Raw genomic sequence first — 19,304 nt, 5'->3', positions numbered from 1 at the left:
TAAGCAGCCGGATTTGACTGACTATATTCGAGTTTGAAATACTTGGAGGTAAATTGTCGTAACTTTGAAAGTTCAAGATTACAAAGAAATTCCGTTTGCTAAGGAGTAAGAACCTAAGGATTAGCAGAGAAGCAAGCTTTTCTTGAGATTATGATTTGTTTAATGAATTTTTTTTAATTGTAGTGTAATTAGCAAAATGCGGAAGCTGATATCGTGTTTCACTTTTTTAGGAGATTCAAAATATCCGATTTTCCAACTCATTGATGAAGTTGTTAATCTAATTCTTAGTTCAACTTCACCATGTTAAAATACTCGAAACCGCTTTTTCCCAATGTCTTTTCACAATAAGCATGTTGGACAACTTGCAAAATAGAATAAACCTTCAATATCAATAGCGAAATGTTAAACATCAGTGAAAATTTATCACACATTAAGACAAAATTCAACCAAACACCATCAAGTTTCTACAAAATTTGGTTAACATTAATTAGCAATGATAGATATCAAAATTAAAGCCCTATATTTCTGAAAAAAACAGAGATACATAACACCAATGGGGAATTTCAACTATTTTAGGTCGTTCATCCACTTCTCGAGATATCATTCTCGATGGAAGTGTTAATGAGAAAACTCGGACAAATTGGAAAAAAATAGATTACATTGTTTTTAAATATTTGTTTCCAATTTAGATCTTAACTAATAAGAATAAATCATCAATTTAAATGACATTTTGTAACAATTTGAGAAAATGACAGTTAAAAATTCATAAAAAACAAGAAAAAGAAAAATTTGTAGTTACAGCATTTTGGCCCTGAAACTAGTCAACTATCGGAACCGAGTCTTTCCCAATTGGTTGAAGGATAAAGTGACGTACGTAAGGCATGGGCAGGGTGGTACGAAAAAATGGCGGGGAATGGCAGAATAAATAGGAAAGATAGAACATGGAAGGCTTTCATAGTGATTTTATATACACACGGTCAAGTTCACGCCGGATATCGCCAAAAGCGGCTAACCCCCAATTTAATCCCGCTTAATAGATAGAAAGAAAAAAAAAGAAAATAAAATTGTTTCTGACGGTTTTCACTTAGAAAATCATAACCTTGTGCTCGTTTTTCTAACGGTTTGAAGGTTTTTAACGTCGATTTGGTGCGAAGATCGCTCGCCGTTATCTTTAGAGTGGTTTTGGAGCGAAACTAGAGCAGACGGCTCGTAAAAAAAGGGGAGACCTACGAAGAGTTGACCAAATAACGAAAATGTAAGTCTTTTCAAAGAAATTTTAAAGTTTTATAAAATATTTGCATGCCTTTTTTTAATTTTTCAAAATTCTTTCGGAATTAAACTACAATTTATAAAATGTTTGTTTTATTTATTTTTTAAATTATTGACAGACCGGTTTAGAATGTAGTAAAAAGGGTTTAACATATATTTATTTATTTACTAGTTTAAAACTTTTAATAGGTAGAAACTATATAGGGAAGTGTAACTTTCGACTGTTTAGGGTTAAATGTTTCGAAGTTTTTTATCCCCAAAATTAAGTAAATAAATAAATACGGAAATTTCGGTTTTTTGTTTAATCGATGTACGTGCTCGATACCGGTATCATGGTACAATAAATTATGTGTTAAAAACCTGGTAATAGACTTGTTAAAATCGTGAGCTCTGTTTAAATTTTTAGTTTTAACTAGGCAGGATAAAAAATATACATCAACGTTGTAAAATTTTAAATATTTATTGTAAAATTAATTCGACGGATAAGGTGATTATTTTACCGGTCTGTGCCTAGGTACATTTTTGGGGAAAAGATTCTCTCTCGCTCTCTCTCTCTCTCTTTCTGATGTTAGTTTTTAATTTACGATTAAGAGATAAAATGGGATCAAGTCTGCACCACGGTTGGTTACTATGAGTTTGGTTTTAGCTATAGTGATGAGCCCAAATCGATCTCAGATTGGTATCGGTATTTTTTAGGATTACCAGATTCAAGCTTAATTTACCAATTAAACGGCTAATGATCGGTAGTTATCGGTTTAATTAGATTAATTATCGGTAATAAATCGATAAATTATCGGTAGTTATCGGTTTAATTGGATTAATTATCGGCAATAAATCGGTTAATTATCGGCCATAAATCGGTTAGCTATCGGCAAAAAATCGGTTAATTATCGGCAAAAAATCGGTTAATTATCGGCAATAAATCGGTTAATTATCGGCATTAAATTTGGTTAGTTATCGGCAATAGATCGGTTAATTATCGGCAAAAAATCGCTTAATTATCGGCAAAAAATCGCTTAATTATCGGCATTAAATTTGGTTAGCTATCGGCAATAGATCGGTTAATTATCGGCAATAGATCGGTTAATTATCGGCAAAAATCGCTTAATTATCGGCAAAAATCGCTTAATTATCGGCAAAAATCGCTTAATTATCGGCAAAAAATCGTTTAATTATCGGCAAGAAATCGGTTAGTTGTCGGCAAAAATCGGTTTTTTATCGGCAATAAATCGGTTAATTATCGGTAAAGATCGGTTAGAAATCGGTCATCTGGTTAATATACAGTTATCTCATTGAGTTTAAATAATCGGTATCGGTACCAGTACCAGTAAAACTTCGATATCGACACCTATTTTAGAGCCGAGAACGTTCCCTCACATTTATATAATTCTGTCTGAGTTATGTCATCCCTTTCAATTGCACGTGCAAAATTTCATATTTTTTATGAAAAAAAAATTGTCAACGCGGTCTTTACATAAGAACCCTTTTTCGAATTACTACTTCTTAAAAAAAAAGAGGTAGGGCTATAAAGAACCCATAAGACCATCAATTTAAAATCCATAAAAGGCGGGAAAGGAAATAAGTATACCCTTCGATACATTAAAGCATAATTAAAAATATAAAACGTCTTATAAAACGCGTGTTCGAGGTCAAAGTTTTAAAAAGTTGTCAAAGAAAAAATGAAATTAATATTTGATCAACGTTTTATTTTATTATATTCCTATTAGCCGGGATATGAGGAATAATTTCGTTCATTAAATTGAATTGGTATCACAGGTGAAATTCGGAAAAAAGAAATTAATCAACATTTAAAATGAAAAGGAAATTTGAAAACGCGAGTTGAATTTTACGAGGTATTTTCCTGCTTTCAAAGCTGCATAATTCCTCCAATACAGGGTGCTCTAAAATGTTCTATGATATTTTTATGATTTGAGTGTTTTAGGGATGACCCCTTTATTAAATTAGAATTCATTGTCTCAATCAGTTTCGTAATTAAAATTTAAGGGGCCATCCGTAAAATACTTTGACCAATCTTAACTCGAAAACAGTGTCCCTTGTGGCAAAATGTCATGGATAGAAGTTACATTTTCGACTCAAAACCGATTTCCCAAAGAACATCGCCCTTAATTTAAGTTAGAGACAATGCTAATATAAATAAGGGGTCATCCCTAAAACACTCAAATCGTAACTTGTTTTAGCGTGTATCCCTTGTAGCAAAATGGAGATAGAAGTTACATTTTCTACTAACTGTAACACCCTGTATAGTATCTATTAGGTATAAACGACGTTAATTAATTCTAAACCGCTTCCATTCGCTTTAGAACTTAGGAACGATATGAATCGATTTTTATTTTAAATAATTAACTTGAAATTTTATCGGGAATAAATGGGTATGACGAATTTTTGAACAAAGAAAAATTGACTCAATTTATTATCAAAGATCTGCTAAATTCGGAAAGAGCTATCGTATTTAGTGTTAATAATGATTAAGACAAGCTAAAGCTCTAGGCCACACGTACGGTACTGTGCCACAGGGCAGGAACTTGGGAGGCAAGGAATGGAATAAAATAGCCTTGGAAATAACGGAGGCCCTCAAACGAGACATTTAAGAGAATATAAGCGATATTTTTTACTATGGGAAGTATAAACTTAACAACCGTTACGTTTCTATGTAATTTTAAACGTCAAATTTTGGGGATTTCAAAGGGAAGATGAAATTTTAGGATTTAATCGATGGTAAAACGTTTGAGGAAGAAAAGAGGTGAGATGGAGTGGTAGGTGATGGGCAACCGGAGGTACTGAAACTCCCCCAGCGTACCTTGGGAACGCCCCTACCCTTCGTAAGAGGCGATTGATAAGTGCTGCCGCGTAGCGCCATTGTATTTATATGAGAACTAGCTTCTATTTTTAAAACAGAGAGGGCGTTCTTTACGTTTACCGTACGACCCTACCTAACGTTGAGCAAGCTGGGAGGACTTCTTTCTCATCTACATAGCGCACTCTTGAATTTTGATATTAAATATTTGTTTTTGCTAAGAAAACTAGAGCTCTTATAGTCATATATGGAATATACTTAGCAAAACATGAATGAATTAGTTCTACCAAATTCAACGGAAATTTACGGCGGAAATGCTATGACGTTACGACCTTATCAGTCAAAAATAGAATTATTATATTGTCAAGACACGAATTTTAGTAATCTTTGATTGCTAACTACTAACCAAAAACGGCAACAACAATTTTAAGTAAGACACAAGGCTTCTTTTGAAGTTGATTTTTCGAGCCTTCAAATAGACACTTTTCAAAAGTTGGTGGTAAAATAGACTACAGTGTTTTCTAAAGACGGTACATCAGTGTGTGAACAAACAAAGACGTTAAATATGGCTTCAAGTTCAAAATATACGGACCAAATTTGGTACATGGACTGGCAACTTTGAAGCCCTATCTAAGGTCTTCGAATCCACAATGTTCAGCCTTAACCATACATGACGCAGACGACACTGCTTCCCCCGCCCCCTTTTTAAAAAGATCTACTATGATATAAATAGCTTTTAAATTAAAAAATACAGTATAATCTTAACAATATTTAGTCCAATTTCCGACTTCAAAAGAGCGTATCAAGTAAAACATGCGGAAAACCCCAAGAAAACTAAGAATAGACATCACGTGATCGCAAACTTGAAAACCGAAACGTTAACCTCTAAAATTAAAACGGTGTTAAAAAATATATAATTCTTATCCTAAACTAAACTAAAAAAACTAAAAGTCTAGCTTAGTGTATCCAGTTTGCCTTCAAAATTTCTCATATAAGACTACAGTGTGGCGGCGAGCCGTTTATGGCAGCAAAGCAACACTTAAGTCCACGACGCAGCCAGCCCTACCTGAAGTTTTTGATTGACCTTGTAACACTTTTATATAGCGCGAGCTCACTCCAATTACCGCCTTTAAAATATATATATATCATTCAATCTCAAAGGCTTGGAAAAGAAGAAAAATTTAATAATAATAAAAATGCCTTTCCTTCATTCCCTCTCGGAGTGGTGGTCGGTGGTTACACCCTACAAACAATGCGTCAAGGCGTGACGTCAATTAATAGCGGCAAATAGCCTCGTTTTCGAGTAGCCCCGTCCATGCATGCATGCTTTAAGAGTCTCGTTTTCGTTTACACGAGATTTTAATCATAATGAAGTGATGATATAGTTTCTCGTAAGGGTAGGTGACATTTTATTCAGTGACCGTATGTCATTTGCATACATCATTTGATAGAAATAATGTTACTTGGTTTTCTGGATTGAGGGTCACGTAATTTTTAACCTGATAACTCACTTTCGGTATTGTCTGTGTGATACTTATGACTAATAATGTTATTTATGAAACAAAAAGATGAGGTAGGGATGCAGAGATACCGTTTTAATTAAGTATACATAGTTTTCAGACTAAGAGGATTAATACCATTTACACCAGGAGGTCTGGTTACTTGGCGGACAAAGAGCAGTACCAAGAAGCCTCGCCTCCTGGTGTAAATGGTATCAATAATCCTTAGTCCTAGTATGAAAAGTATCTATAACTAAACAGAATGTTTAGAAAAGGTCATTTTTGGGGGAGTTCACACTTAATTAAAAGGAAAGTTTTAATTTTTAAATCCAATTTAATGGGGTAGCGGGTGTTTTTCTCTTTAAAATAAAACAAATTTCGTTAAAATCAGTTCACATTTCACCAAAGATACAATTTTTTTTAAATAATCATAAAAAAATCCTGAGCAAATGTGATCTCGATAAGAGAGCTAAATTTTGAAAAATTGGATTCTAAGCTACGAAAACTTCGACTAAGTCAAAAATATAGGATATTATAGGACCTTTCATGAAATTATAGGGTGATATAGGGCAGGTTCAAAAATATTTGGGGGGTTGCACACTAGCCGACTTGGCTTAGCGACCCGATCCCTCAGTTCGAAATAAATAAATAAATAAATAAATAAATATAGGACTCTATTGGAATTATAGCACTGCTGGCCTCCCTGCATAAATATTTAATTAGCAAACAATTCAATTCGTGCAGAGGCATAAGCTAATCAGCACGCAAAAATGTAGAATAATTAACGACCACCTGATTTGATACGAAATAGAAATCCTTCATTAACAGTTCGTGAAATCAGTGAATTAAATTAATCTCTAGCCTTGAATAAAATTCAACACCTGCTTCGATAAAATTCGATATAAATTTTTTTATATATTTAAAATTGGAAATAAAAAAACATTTTTGTAGGTAAATGACAACTGTCTTTCACAGCACAGGCGAAATGCGGGCATGCACATTAGCAGTCATATTATAATTTCCCTAGTCTAAAATATCCAATGTTTTTATATCGAATTTGTCATTGGCTTCATAAAGGCGTATCAAATTATACTCAATAAGAAAAGAACCAGTTTATATATATGGGGGTTTCGTTTTTCTTAACTGACAACCACAAATTGATTTAGGGGAAAAATTGTCTAGTCTATTGTAACTTAAGAAATACCAGTAAATATTTATTTATTTACCGTTATATTAGGCCTATAGGTTACAATAATAAACAATAATAATTAGGCAAATTCGTATGCGAGTGGCGTTTAACTATCGAACATAAATTCGATTCATTTTACTTACCATGATATAATTATTATTTTTGGGTTTTTTGTTTTTTATAGTTTTCTTAACCTTGATGGTAAATTATTCTTTTTTATGAATATCTATGTAGAAACGTGTATGAGCTATTAAAATACCAAAGAATCAAGTTTTAGGCAGGTACACACCGTATTAACCATAAATAAGGTTTGAAGTTACAGTTCAGTATTGCCCGAAGCGGAAACAATGATTACTATAGTCCCGGATTATTATTTATGTATATTAATATTTTACGTATATTAAAGGGCTACTTAAAGCTAATTAAGAAACGATTTTTTTGGTGATAAATGAGGTTAATTAATGTTTGTTATCGATGACTTGATCGATCTTTTAAAAAATCAATCTGTTCCCTGAGATATTTAAGTTCAAAGGTCAGCCTATGGCAAAATACAATTGATTCATTTGAAATGTGCAGCTTAATATAAAAAGTTTAAATATAAATAAAGAATTCTGTTCCAATTTAATTATTATTATTTTTTGTAATTTTAAAGTTAAAAATATTAAATTCCTAAATTTTCAAATGATACACTAATTAAATTAATAGACCCTTTTGATACAATTAAAAAAACACCCATGATCAGTCAAATATCTTTTAAATCAAATTCGATCAAAAACAATTTCTAGAGTAGTAAGCATCACCGAGCCCCTGTAAAGGTGTTCTACACGCGTGAAGATCCGCAATACAGAGCAGCCTAGCTTATGATATACCTAGCTTAAAGGAGGAAAGTTTGATTCTGGAGTAGAATTGCTGTGGGCCATCCCAGCAGGCTTAAATTCAAGGTTGGGCATCATTGAGAGTTGACACCTATCGGTGGAAATATTTTACTAGTTTATTCACGTGTAACTAATAGTTCTTATTGCTATAACCAGGTGTCACAAAAGGCTTATGACCAACATAAACCTTGGGTACTATGGGTAAATTTCACTTAAATGCATAGCAAGGGCCCTCTTGTGTTAGCGCTCTAGAGAATTCAACTCCAGAATAAACATCCCTCCTAGAAAGGAAATAAAGTTCCTTTCCCATGGCCTAGTAACTTTCTTAAATACCCCCTTTACAGTGGCGCTCCTTGGAAGCGAAACGGTGAACTAAACCGAAACAAATTCATTCTTTCATTAAATCTAACATAGATGGCGCTTACAACATTGGTTTCACAAAATTGAAACCAGTTTTAAAATCCTTCTAGCACACTTCCCTAAGAAGAAATATTACTCAAAAATTACGGTAAAATATTCAGAACCAAGTTATGAAGTCTCTATTCAAAATTTAAAAATAGATTTGTGTTAGAAACGTTTTAAAACAAGTATTTTCACGTAATTTAATCATGTATTTGTAGTGTTTAAGCGGCTTGGTCACCCGGTTTTTTCAGCTTGAAAATTTAAAGTTATCAAATAGTGTAACATGGCCTAAATTTCAAATTATTTTAATAAGAAACATTACATAATTTAAATTAAGGTTATATTTATGCAATACAATTAAATTACGCAGAGCATAAGTTACCCCAAAACTGGAACGCCACTGAAAACGCAAACACAAACAACTTTCACTACAGTCTTATTTTGCATAAAAAACAAGGACCCTTAAAGGGATGGTATAATATAACTGAGTCATTAATTTTTGGGATAGAAATTGTGTTTTCGAGTATTTTTAGCGACTTCTATTTCTTTTGTTATGACTTAAGAGTAAACAATGGTTAGGCGTTAATTTACCAATATATCGGTTGATAATCGGTAAATATCGGTTGATAATCGGTAAAAATCGGTTGATAATCGGTAAAAATCGGTTTATAATCGGTAAAAATCGGTTGATAATCGGTAAAAATCGGTTGATAATCGGTAAGAATCGGTTGATAATCGGTAAGAATCGGTTGATAATCGGTAAGAATCGGTTGATAATCGGTAAGAATCGGTTGATAATCGGTAAGAATCGGTTGATAATCGGTAAGAATCGGTTGATAATCGGTAAGAATCGGTTGATAATCGGTAAGAATCGGTTGATAATCGGTAAGAATCGGTTGATAATCGGTAAGAATCGGTTGATAATCGGTAAGAATCGGTTGATAATCGGTAAGAATCGGTTGATAATCGGTTGATAATCGGTAAGAATCGGTTGATAATCGGTAAGAATCGGTTGATAATCGGTAAGAATAGGTTGATAATCGGTAAGAATAGGTTGATAATCGGTAAGAATAGGTTGATAATCGGTAAGAATAGGTTGATAATCGGTAAGAATAGGTTGATAATCGGTAAGAATAGGTTGATAATCGGTAAGAATAGGTTGATAATCGGTAAGAATAGGTTGATAATCGGTAAGAATAGGTTGATAATCGGTAAGAATAGGTTGATAATCGGTAAGAATAGGTTGATAATCGGTAAGAATAGGTTGATAATCGGTAAGAATAGGTTGATAATCGGTAAGAATAGGTTGATAATCGGTAAGAATAGGTTGATAATCGGTAAGAATAGGTTGATAATCGGTAAGAATAGGTTGATAATCGGTAAGAATAGGTTGATAATCGGTAAGAATAGGTTGATAATCGGTAAGAATAGGTTGATAATCGGTGAAAATTGGTTAATAATCAGTAAAAAAGTCGATCGATATCGCTTTCGTTGGGTTAAATAATCGGTTATCTCGCCGAGATTAAATAAATGGGTTAAAATCGGTATTGGTTACAGTCAAACTTCGATATCGGTATCGACATCGGTTAATTAAGATATCGGGCAAGCTTTACTGTATTCAAAATAAATAAATAATTAATACTATTCCTTTCACATTATCCTCCCTTCAAACTAATTCAGCAAATGCGTAGAAAATAATCGCTCTACTTTAAAAGCAAAAAACATGTAGTTATCGGTTAACCCACGTGCCAAAGATACGTGACTTTAGCTTTTAAACTAAATCAGAACGGTACCGGTGACATCATCAAAGCGAGCCTCCTTCCTTTCAGATTCGAAAAAGAAACAAATTTCCTTCCTTTGGAACCGGACCGGCTGTTCTTACCATACGTTAACAACTAGTTTCCGCTAAGCCTAACCGTCGTCTGCTTAAAAGTTTTTCTAAGGCGGCAAAACTGGATGCTGAGCCTCTCTCTCAACGCGAGACCAGACGTTTAACCGTTTAAGGGAATTCTCTTATTATTCAAATTAGTTTTATCATATTTCGTATTGTTTAATTATCGCGTTAATTATCATACAAAATTTAATGAAGTGATTTAAATTAAATACTTAAAAATGGGTGACTCCGGTAAGCGAAATTTTCATTATATTTTATTTGCGAAAAGGTAATCCGCCAGGTATTCTTATTTAGGACGGTTCTATGTGTTAAGACTTTTTGGGGTGGCGAGTTTTACGACGCGGTTTCTACGTTTTTTTTTCTTAACCTATTTAAAAAATTAAAAGTTTTTCTTTTTAATTTTTAAGTTTAAATAACTAAAAAATCTTATCTATATGGAAATGGCCAGCGATTGAGAGCTTAAAAAATTAAGATTACACTAACTTAATTGCGAGTTTAATCTAGATTGTATTTAAATTTGATTAAGAGAAACGGGGTAGATTTTAAATTTATGCAAATCTACTAAGAAAAATTTATTTGAAATATTTTGTTTAATCTGAAGATTTAAATGTTAAGAGAGTGTAAAAAGATTTACGACCTTTTTTTGACCTTTATATAGGCTTTATCAAATTAGGGATATTTGAGGTGAAATCGGGGTTGGTCTAATTTTGATATCATGTTTAAATTGTCAAGTCCGATATTCATAAATAATTTCGAATAACAAACGACTTTCTAGGTTGTCTAGTAGTATTTGAGCAGCTTGGAGAACAACCTTAAATTATGGGAGATACAGAAATAAATCTAAATTATTATTTCCATCGGTTCATAATTGTGTAATTAAGGGATTGGAACTGTCACCAGCTTATTTTGACTTATTAAAATAGCTTATTTGTTTAATCCTTATATCAGCATATCTTAGAGACCAATAATAACTTCCAGGCATTTTACCAATTGTTATTTTAACCCTTAGCGGTAAGCACTCGACCGTAAGATTTTGTCAATTCAAGTTATTGTTATTATATCCCATAAACAAACTCGTGCGGTAGTGTTGACACAAATACAGGGTTGGCACGTTTTTGCCAGGGGTGGAAAAAACCGCATAGCCCCCCCCCACAAGCCTTCCACTCTGTAAAGTTTGCCGCCATTTTGGTGGAAAGGGGAGGAGCCATATTAAACTACACCCCTCTGGCCTCTCCCTATAAAATGCTTCATTTGGAGACTTGATAAGTTGATACTTTAAAACCATTGTTGTTTCACCAACTCCTCCAGCAGTCATGAGTTATGGGGTTCAAATATATGTAAATTTTAAATTTTCTCCTTGTATAATTATGTAACATTAAAGATACCATCACTCGCCCTTTAAATTATAGATAGCTGAGGTAGGAATCAGAAGGGTGGGTGTAAAATAGCCAATGGGGGAAAGCAACAGTCAAAGGAATTCTTTAAAAAATCAAGGAGGAGTGAGTGAGTTGTTGTTAGAGCAGCATGGGAAAAAAGAGGACATTGGAGTTAAGAGCAGCCTAAGCTAGCTCAAGTACTAGAAAATTTTAAAGAGGGCCAGCGGCAGAGCCAGCCGATACTATAGTCACTTCAAAAGCTACCACCCAAAACGGATAGTCCGGTTTCTCTTTAAGGGATAACGGCGGCCCCCGACCATTAACAACTATACTATACATTATGCCGAAGTTTACATTTTTTCTGCGTAAAGATATACTTAAAACGCGCGTATAGAGAGCTTCCAGATGGGGTAGTAGTACGTCACACTCAAGTCTTACCGCTGTTCTGGTAGCCATATTGGGTCACGTGGTCTCAGCTTCATTCCTGCTTTAAACCCACCAATATGGCAGCGTAAATTATGTCACCAGACTCAGCTCCTCCAATTGAAAGCTCTCTGTACATAGTTTTCAGACTAGGAGGATTGATACCATTTACACAAGGAGCCAGGCTACTTTGCGGGCAAAGTGAAGAACTTACCAAGTAGCCTGGTCTCCTGGTTTAAATGGTATCAATCCTGCCTGCAGTCTGAGTGACAACTATGTATAGCCAACTTGCACTGCCTCTAGCGGTGTCTTTTGGTAGGAGAGAAATAATCTAAGATTGTGGCGTTCCCGTCCCTTTGCGTTGGTTTTCACCGCGAGTAATTAATGGAATGGTTTATACTTCTTTGATAACTGAACGTAGATACATTTGAGTGACAGGCGAGTTTTGTTTATTTCAGGTAAAGTTCGTATGGGATAAAATATTAATCGGGGTCAAGGTATCTCCGAAAAAAAAACCAAGTAGTGGTTGGGGTCGTGGTTGCTCACGTCGGGGTAAGACAATATTGGTTTCAGAATTGAATAGAAAAATTATCGAAAAGCGTTAAAATTTCTTGGTATTTGGAAATTAGCTTATTTATTAATAAGGAGGATTATTTGATACACCTCTGCTAGTATCAGTCTACTAACTATTAAAAGCACACTGAATTCTGAGCTATGTGCAGCGGCGATTCAAGCGAAGGGTCAAATGGAAAAGAAGGGGTCGAGGGACGCCAAGGAGGATGGTGAACTTTGGTTTCTGTTTATTTGTTACCCTCTCTGCTTTTTATAAATGAGAACTCATTTGAGACTAATCAGACGATTGTTTTTGGAATAGGCCAAAAAAAAAAATAATTCCCTTGTACCAAAATCTAACCCTGCAAAAACCCTAAGTTCTACATTTTAGATCTTAGGTACAGGGGGTTTGGGAAATAAGTCCGGGGTCCTGGGTATTTGGGGTCAAGGCTCGGTTGAGGGTCACCGTAAGAACATTAAATTCTCATAAGTTTGATCCTTAATCTCCATAATTTTGAGAATGAGAGTTTGATTTATTTTTTCATCTCTACGAACAGAAATATAAATAACACGAGATAAAGCTACACATTCATTACTTCACAGTTCACGCGTCAGATTTAAAATATTCTCGTGAACATGGCAAAATTCGTATTGTCGAAATCAAGGGTGATTTATATTTGTTAGACATATTCATAACCAAAACAAATACTTAAAGTATCCCTTTAACGGAATTTATTATTTGTAAGTCATAACAGAAAACGAAATAAAGTAGGTTATAGCGAGGGTTTCCCGGGAGAACCTTGTTTCTTTTCTTTTTTTTTCTTTCTTCCAAATTTTCTTCTCTTCAAAGTTAGTAGTATATAAAGTTTAAAACGTCTTAAGGCGAGGCCCGATTCTTCAATCATATAAAAACAGTTCTTTTCTTTTTTATTTCTCATAGTATATGTTTTGGATATGAATTTTTCATCACTCTATCTCGAGACGTAACTACGTAATAGTTCGATAACGATATTTTTTTTTTAAAAAAAAACTTTTCTTTGAGGGAGGAACCGAGATAGAACTTGGGAAAAAGGGGGTTGATTTAACAATAGTTTAGTAACGTTTCGAACTAGAATACTAGATCACCACGCGGGGTTTTAAATTGGTTCACGATTCGTCGTAGAATTACTGCCCAAAAATTAATATGATCTCCTACTGGTACTGTGTGCTAAACCTAATCCTTTGAGCTATTGATACGTTATTGATTGAAAGTTGGTTTCACAATATTTCGTCGGTATAAAGTGGATTGGTTTTGGGGTGGTCTTGTATTATTGTTTATGTTATTAGCAAGGTTTTCATAACTGTTGAAAAGCTTACATATTTATTTATTTATTTGAGGTTTGCCAGAAATTAAGGAGTGTGTTCTTTTTGGGGGGGGGGCGAATTTGAGTCGAAAATGTTCTATGGCATTTTGCTGTAAGGGCCATTGTTTTCAAAGTTATGATTGGAGTATTTTACGGATGACCCCATTCAATTTAATTTAAAAAAACTGGAAGACAACGCTAATTTTATCACGGTGCCATCCCTAAAACAATGGTAATGGCTAGATTAGGCGCTGCCTGGTGTGATGAGGGATTATGCATTACTGGGGTGTGGTGTTAAATCTCAAATAAATATATAAATAATAAAATAATAACAGTAAATAAACAGGTTTCAAACCTAAAAAGAATCTGCTTTCAATTTTAAATTAAACAGTTAAAAAGGGGTAATATTTAAATTTTGAAATAGCCTACGTCTTTTTTGGGGGCATTTAATATTTTCTCAACAAACCATTGAGATTGCGGTGTGAAAATTTGACCTCTAAAAACAATTTGAAGTCTTCAGCCGCCAAGTTTAATTAATAAACTCTTAAGCCTAAGTAATGCACTAAAAGCAATGCTTGTCTAATAATCAAATTAGACAAGTCAATTAGAATAAGTTGCATCACAATCACAGCGTGGTGACTTTTCCATTGAAGTTAAATTCTAATCTACAATTCGGATATTTGAATAAACAACACGAAACCATAATCTTATTAAAAAAAAAAAAAAGAAAAAAAATCAAGGCCATTTTTGACAAAAACACTACAAGTTAATGAACTTCAAACACTTCAGACAATTTCAACGTCTAAAACCCACACATTCCAAAGTATAAAATTTCAAATGGAATCGGAGAAAAATGGGGCCCCATCCTACGAGAATTTCTAAAAATACTTTCACCCCAAATACAGATTTCTCCCATCTAGTAGCTACAGTCTAATGCCCATCATAAGCTGCCCACTATGGGAAAAACCCCACCTACAAGCCATAATCCCACAATGTCCCTCATTTAAAAACAAAATAAAAATCACGATTTTCAAACGAAAGCCGCTGATAATGATAAATTGATGAAGATGCAATATGGGATAGAGGCTGCAGAGGAGAGAACTAGAGAGAAGAGAGAAAGCAATTTTCCCCCTAATCATGAAATTTCTCCCTTAAATTCCCCCACGTTCCATCCCACTGTTAATATTCAATGCCTACAAACTTAAGGTACTCTTCTCTTCAATGCTCACTAACCCTTGGTGTAAGGAATATCATGAACTTATAAATGCCACTATGAGTTTCTTGGTGAAGGATCATGGGTTGAAGGTTATATATTGGGGGTTGAGGGTCGAAGGCTTATCCATGCTTGGTCCATGGGGATCAAGGCTGGAAGCTTGGTCCATGGGGATCAAGGCTGGAAGCTTGGTCCATGGGGATCAAGGCTGGAAGCTTGGTCCATGGGGATCAAGGCTGGAAGCTTGGTCCATTGGGGATCAAGGCTGGAAGCTTGGTCCATTGGGGATCAAGGCTGGAAGCTTGGTACATTGGGGGATCAAGGCTCCAAGCTTGGTCCACTATGGTTCAAGCTTTGAAGCTTGGTACTCAGGGGTTCAAGCTCAAAGGTCGTATACATTAAGGACTTTGGGATTCTAGTCTCGAAGCTATGTCCATCAGAGTTATGATTGAAGGTTTTTCAAACAAAAACTCTTGCAATAATTGATGAAATTCCAGTCAGAATTAGGCATGACTATATACTTCTTTTTTACAAACTTCAGGAATCCTATCATGCGTGATATTTGGTTAAAAATATTTCGAAATAGTATAGTCTCGCGCGAGAAGTGCCGCGCATTCGCATTGCTCGTAGCCCTTGACCCGAAAAGAGCAGCGTTTTTCTTACGTATCCAACGAATATGGGGCACGAGTTGCTCGAACGGCCGCTAAGACGCGTATAGTCGCGGGTATACTAAGAAAAAGAAAAAAAAAACACATTTTCTCTGGTGGGAGCGGGGATAAACTTAGAGAGTAAGAGTTTTCCAGAGAAATGAGAGAGAGGAGGAGGATAAGATTGGGAGAAAGAGAGAGAGAAAGAGGGAGAGAAACAAGCTAGCGTCTTATGAAGGCCTCGACACTGGCCTATAATCACTTTCCCTTTTACGTTGGCATAACGGTTCTTTCAACGGCATTCGGCACCCCGACGGTGCCCGCGATGGGTCACGTCAGAATCGCGTCTCCGGCGAATGCTAATTACGATAACGTATACAACACATCCACGTCCATCGACCTTCGCAAAATATACCATTTTTAACTGCGGTATAGACCTTGCGGACCAGTCGCGTCAAACGTTTATAATACGACTGACAGTCTGTAAAGACGTATCAGTTGCAATTCGCGATCCGTTCATACTCGGTGGTTACCTACTACTTTCCAAAGTGGATATTTAGTTATAAATAAATTTGGAAAGGGGTTTGCTTACGGAATTTATTGCGCGAACGGCAACGAGTGTGCGCTGTGAATTATTGTGCGCGATATTTTAAATTTTTCTTGCGGTATTTGATTATAAAGTGGTTCCTTCCGTTTGATTTGTTCACATTGATACAGATAGCGTTGAAATCGGATCTTCTCAGTTCTCGGATATTTCAAGATGCTGACCGGTTGGTTCGACGCTTTTCGTAACGACGGTGGTCCGACTTTATACCACGCTTCTAACAGGACGCCGGTTGTCGAAGACATAAGGAATATTCTCGTTTACATTTCCTTCTCAACTCTATTCGTAGCCTTTCTCATCGTATTCCCCGGAATTAGAAAAGAAGTGAGTATTGATCTTTCATTTATTTATTTATTTATTTGGTTATTAATTTATTATGGTGATATTTTAGGGCTAAGACATTTATTTAATTATTTGGGTGTCAATTATCCATAAAAAAGGGATTGATAACGAAGAGTTCTGTTAATTTAACAATTGAACTTCACTCCAATGGGGAGTGTCTAGTAAAGTTCAATTTCAAGGGCATTTTAAACGTTGAAATTCAGCTAGATATTTGGAAGGTTATATTAGAGAGGATAACTTTCAGGGGTTGTCGGAAATCAACTCGTTATACTTTAATTTAAAACAAGGAATTAAATATGGTTTTAGGCTTATGAATTTCGCGGAATAATTTTAGCATCCTTTATCTGCAAAATTTTCTAATGATAATTTGTCCCAAATTAGCGTGTTAATTTTGCGTAGTTTTAGAATCCTTTATTAACGAAATTTCGAATTTTAATTTTTTTGTAAATTAGCATCTTAATTTCGCATTTAATTTTAGTTTCCTTTATTTGCGAAATTTCCAATGTTAATTTGTCGTAAATTAGCATTTTGATTTCGCATCTACAGGGCTCCCATCTGGTCTCTAAAATACCTAAAAGTCTCTACTTTTTGGGTAGGTCTCTAAACCACCCTAAAATCGCCATTTGGTCTCTAAACCACCCTATTTTCAAAAATTCCCGTTTTTAATATTCCATCTAAAATTTTTTGCAACAGTAAAACTCTTCTCACTCCGATCCACAGGGAATTATTAAACGCTTTAACCTTTACAAATGACCTTGGCAATATCTCGCCAATTTGAACTATGTGTTTCTGGTTTTTCTCATTGGCTGGTGGAACTGTGTTTAGAAAGTAAATTCGTCTTGGCTCGGAGAGGTTTATTTTGGTTTCCCAACTTTTTTGTGATACTTCCGTACAAATAAAGATCTAATTTTGATTTTGAATTGGTCTCTATTTGGTTCCTATTTCCAAGAATTTGGTCCTTATTTTAGCCTATTTTTACCGTGAAAGGTCTCTTTTTTCACTATTATTTTAAGAAATTTCTGTGGGAGCCCTGCATCTAGTTTACCATCCTTCATTTGCGAAATTTCTTAAGTTAATTTTTCGTAAATTAGCACGTGAACTTCCAATTTTAATTAATAGTTAATTCAGAACATTAATGTGGCAAGATTAAGTGTCCTTTAGCGTGAAAATTATAACTTATATATTTTTAATTATTTCTCAAATACTACACCAAAAATAAGTATACGTAGACCTTTTAGTAAGTTTCTTTAGTATCCTTTTCAACAATATTTTTTGATACTCCCCTCCCCAAAACCATAGCAAACACTTTCCCCCTATTTAAATTCTCCTTAAAAAGCGTATAATTTCGAAATTCAATGACATAAAGAATATTTATATACACATCCGACCGACAAGACTTAAATGAGACACGTCTCTAACGAAGCGAGACAACCTAATTTTTTTACTCGTTGAACATTTATGTTGAGGATAGATTTAAAACAAGAAAGGCAAAGAAACAACTCTTTGCTTGCTTGCTTGTTGGGGAGGCATTTTTTTTCAGTACAAGTAGTTGAGGGTTAACTGTCTGTGTATATTCGAAGCCGATTTTAAATAAAGAAATAATATACGTAGAAAGTTATACAGCGGAACTTCGGTCAAAAACGTAAAACAATTTCACATTCGAATACACTCGCAAATAACGGTTTCTGACAGATTCTCTTAAATCGATCTATGTTAAGTTTTGGGAGCCCCTGAAACAAAAATAAATGTTTTTTTGTATTCTTATTTGCATATTTAGGATGGATTTTGTTGTAATTATACATTACTTAGTTGTTTTACCACAAATTATTTGGTATATATGCTAGTGATGGGCGCTTTAACCGATATTTTGGTTAGAGGTCAATTAAGCGATTTTAACCGATTAATCGGCTAGAGATTAATTTACTGATATATCGGTTGGTAATCAGTGAAAATCGGTAAAGATCGGTTATTAATCGGTAAAGATCGGTTATTAATCGGTAAAGATCGGTTATTAATCGGTAAAGATCGGTTATTAATCGGTAAAGATCGGTTATTAATCGGTAAAGATCGATTAATAATAGGAAAAAATAGTTGATAATCCTTAAAAATCGGTTGTCAAGAGACGAGCAGTTGGAATATTTCATTTATTGCTTACTTTGATGTTTAATAGTTATAATTTAATTTACCAAAAAATAATTTGTGATAAACCCACGTTAATTAAAACATTTAATGAATTATATATTATTTAAGCTAATTAATATCAAATCAAAGCTGGCAGAAAAAGTATACAGCAACTGCTTTTCGCGTTTCTAACTAAGACCAAATTAAACCTAACAATTTAAAAGCATATAATAGGTATTGGTCACTCGAGCTTAACATAAATAAACATGCCCCTTTGGAAGATGATTTTGCGGCATTTAAATATAATGACCAAATTATATAAGATAATTCTAGTATACGTGCATACGTTTTAGCACGATCTATAAACTTCACCCTTCTATGGAGGACATAAGTTTTTTCTAAAGAGACTACCGCATTTGGCCCAGTTAATTACATAACGAATTAGGTTAAAAGCGATATGATCCTACCCTATGGGGTCTAGTGTTTTAAATACCGGTACGTTAATAAGATCGGGTAATTTGCAACTTATTAAGAAGGAAAGGTCTCCCCTATTATAAAAATATAAAAAAACACGCTGAGTAATTTACACATGGGTGGGTTCGCGGAAAATTAACTCTTCCTTTGGCTAGACTAATGATGAAGTCATTTAACCTACAAAACATTTTTAAAATTACTAATCTCGCAAATATTTACCCTAGTTTTAAATTATATTTTTTTGTTTTTGTTTTTGAAAGTTGGTT

The 19,304-nt window shown here is 34.4% G+C and overlaps 1 protein-coding gene across 3 annotated transcripts in view; it reads left to right on the top strand.

The window, feature by feature from the left end:
* Window positions 1-807: 807 nt before the first annotated feature.
* Window positions 808-19,304, top strand: part of LOC149702899 (dual oxidase maturation factor 1-like) — a 57,039-nt gene continuing 38,542 nt past the window's right edge. Inside the window, exons 1-2 of one of the 3 annotated variants that reach the window (XM_089866827.1) lie at window positions 808-1,255; window positions 16,215-16,425. In XM_089866827.1, the coding sequence (XP_089722953.1) occupies window positions 16,258-16,425 (168 nt within the window). In that variant the 5' untranslated portion in view covers window positions 808-1,255; window positions 16,215-16,257. Of the gene's footprint in view, window positions 1,256-9,810; window positions 10,175-15,616; window positions 16,426-19,304 lie in introns of those variants that run through there. The other 2 variants (XM_089866828.1, XM_089866829.1) reach the window with 2 other exon arrangements.

Source organism: Phalangium opilio, unplaced genomic scaffold (assembly GCF_054372755.1).
Source record: "Phalangium opilio isolate 3A_F unplaced genomic scaffold, DU_Popi_V2 ptg000017l_1, whole genome shotgun sequence".
Taxonomy (NCBI): domain Eukaryota; kingdom Metazoa; phylum Arthropoda; class Arachnida; order Opiliones; family Phalangiidae; genus Phalangium; species Phalangium opilio.
This window is presented reverse-complemented; position numbering and strand designations above follow the sequence as displayed.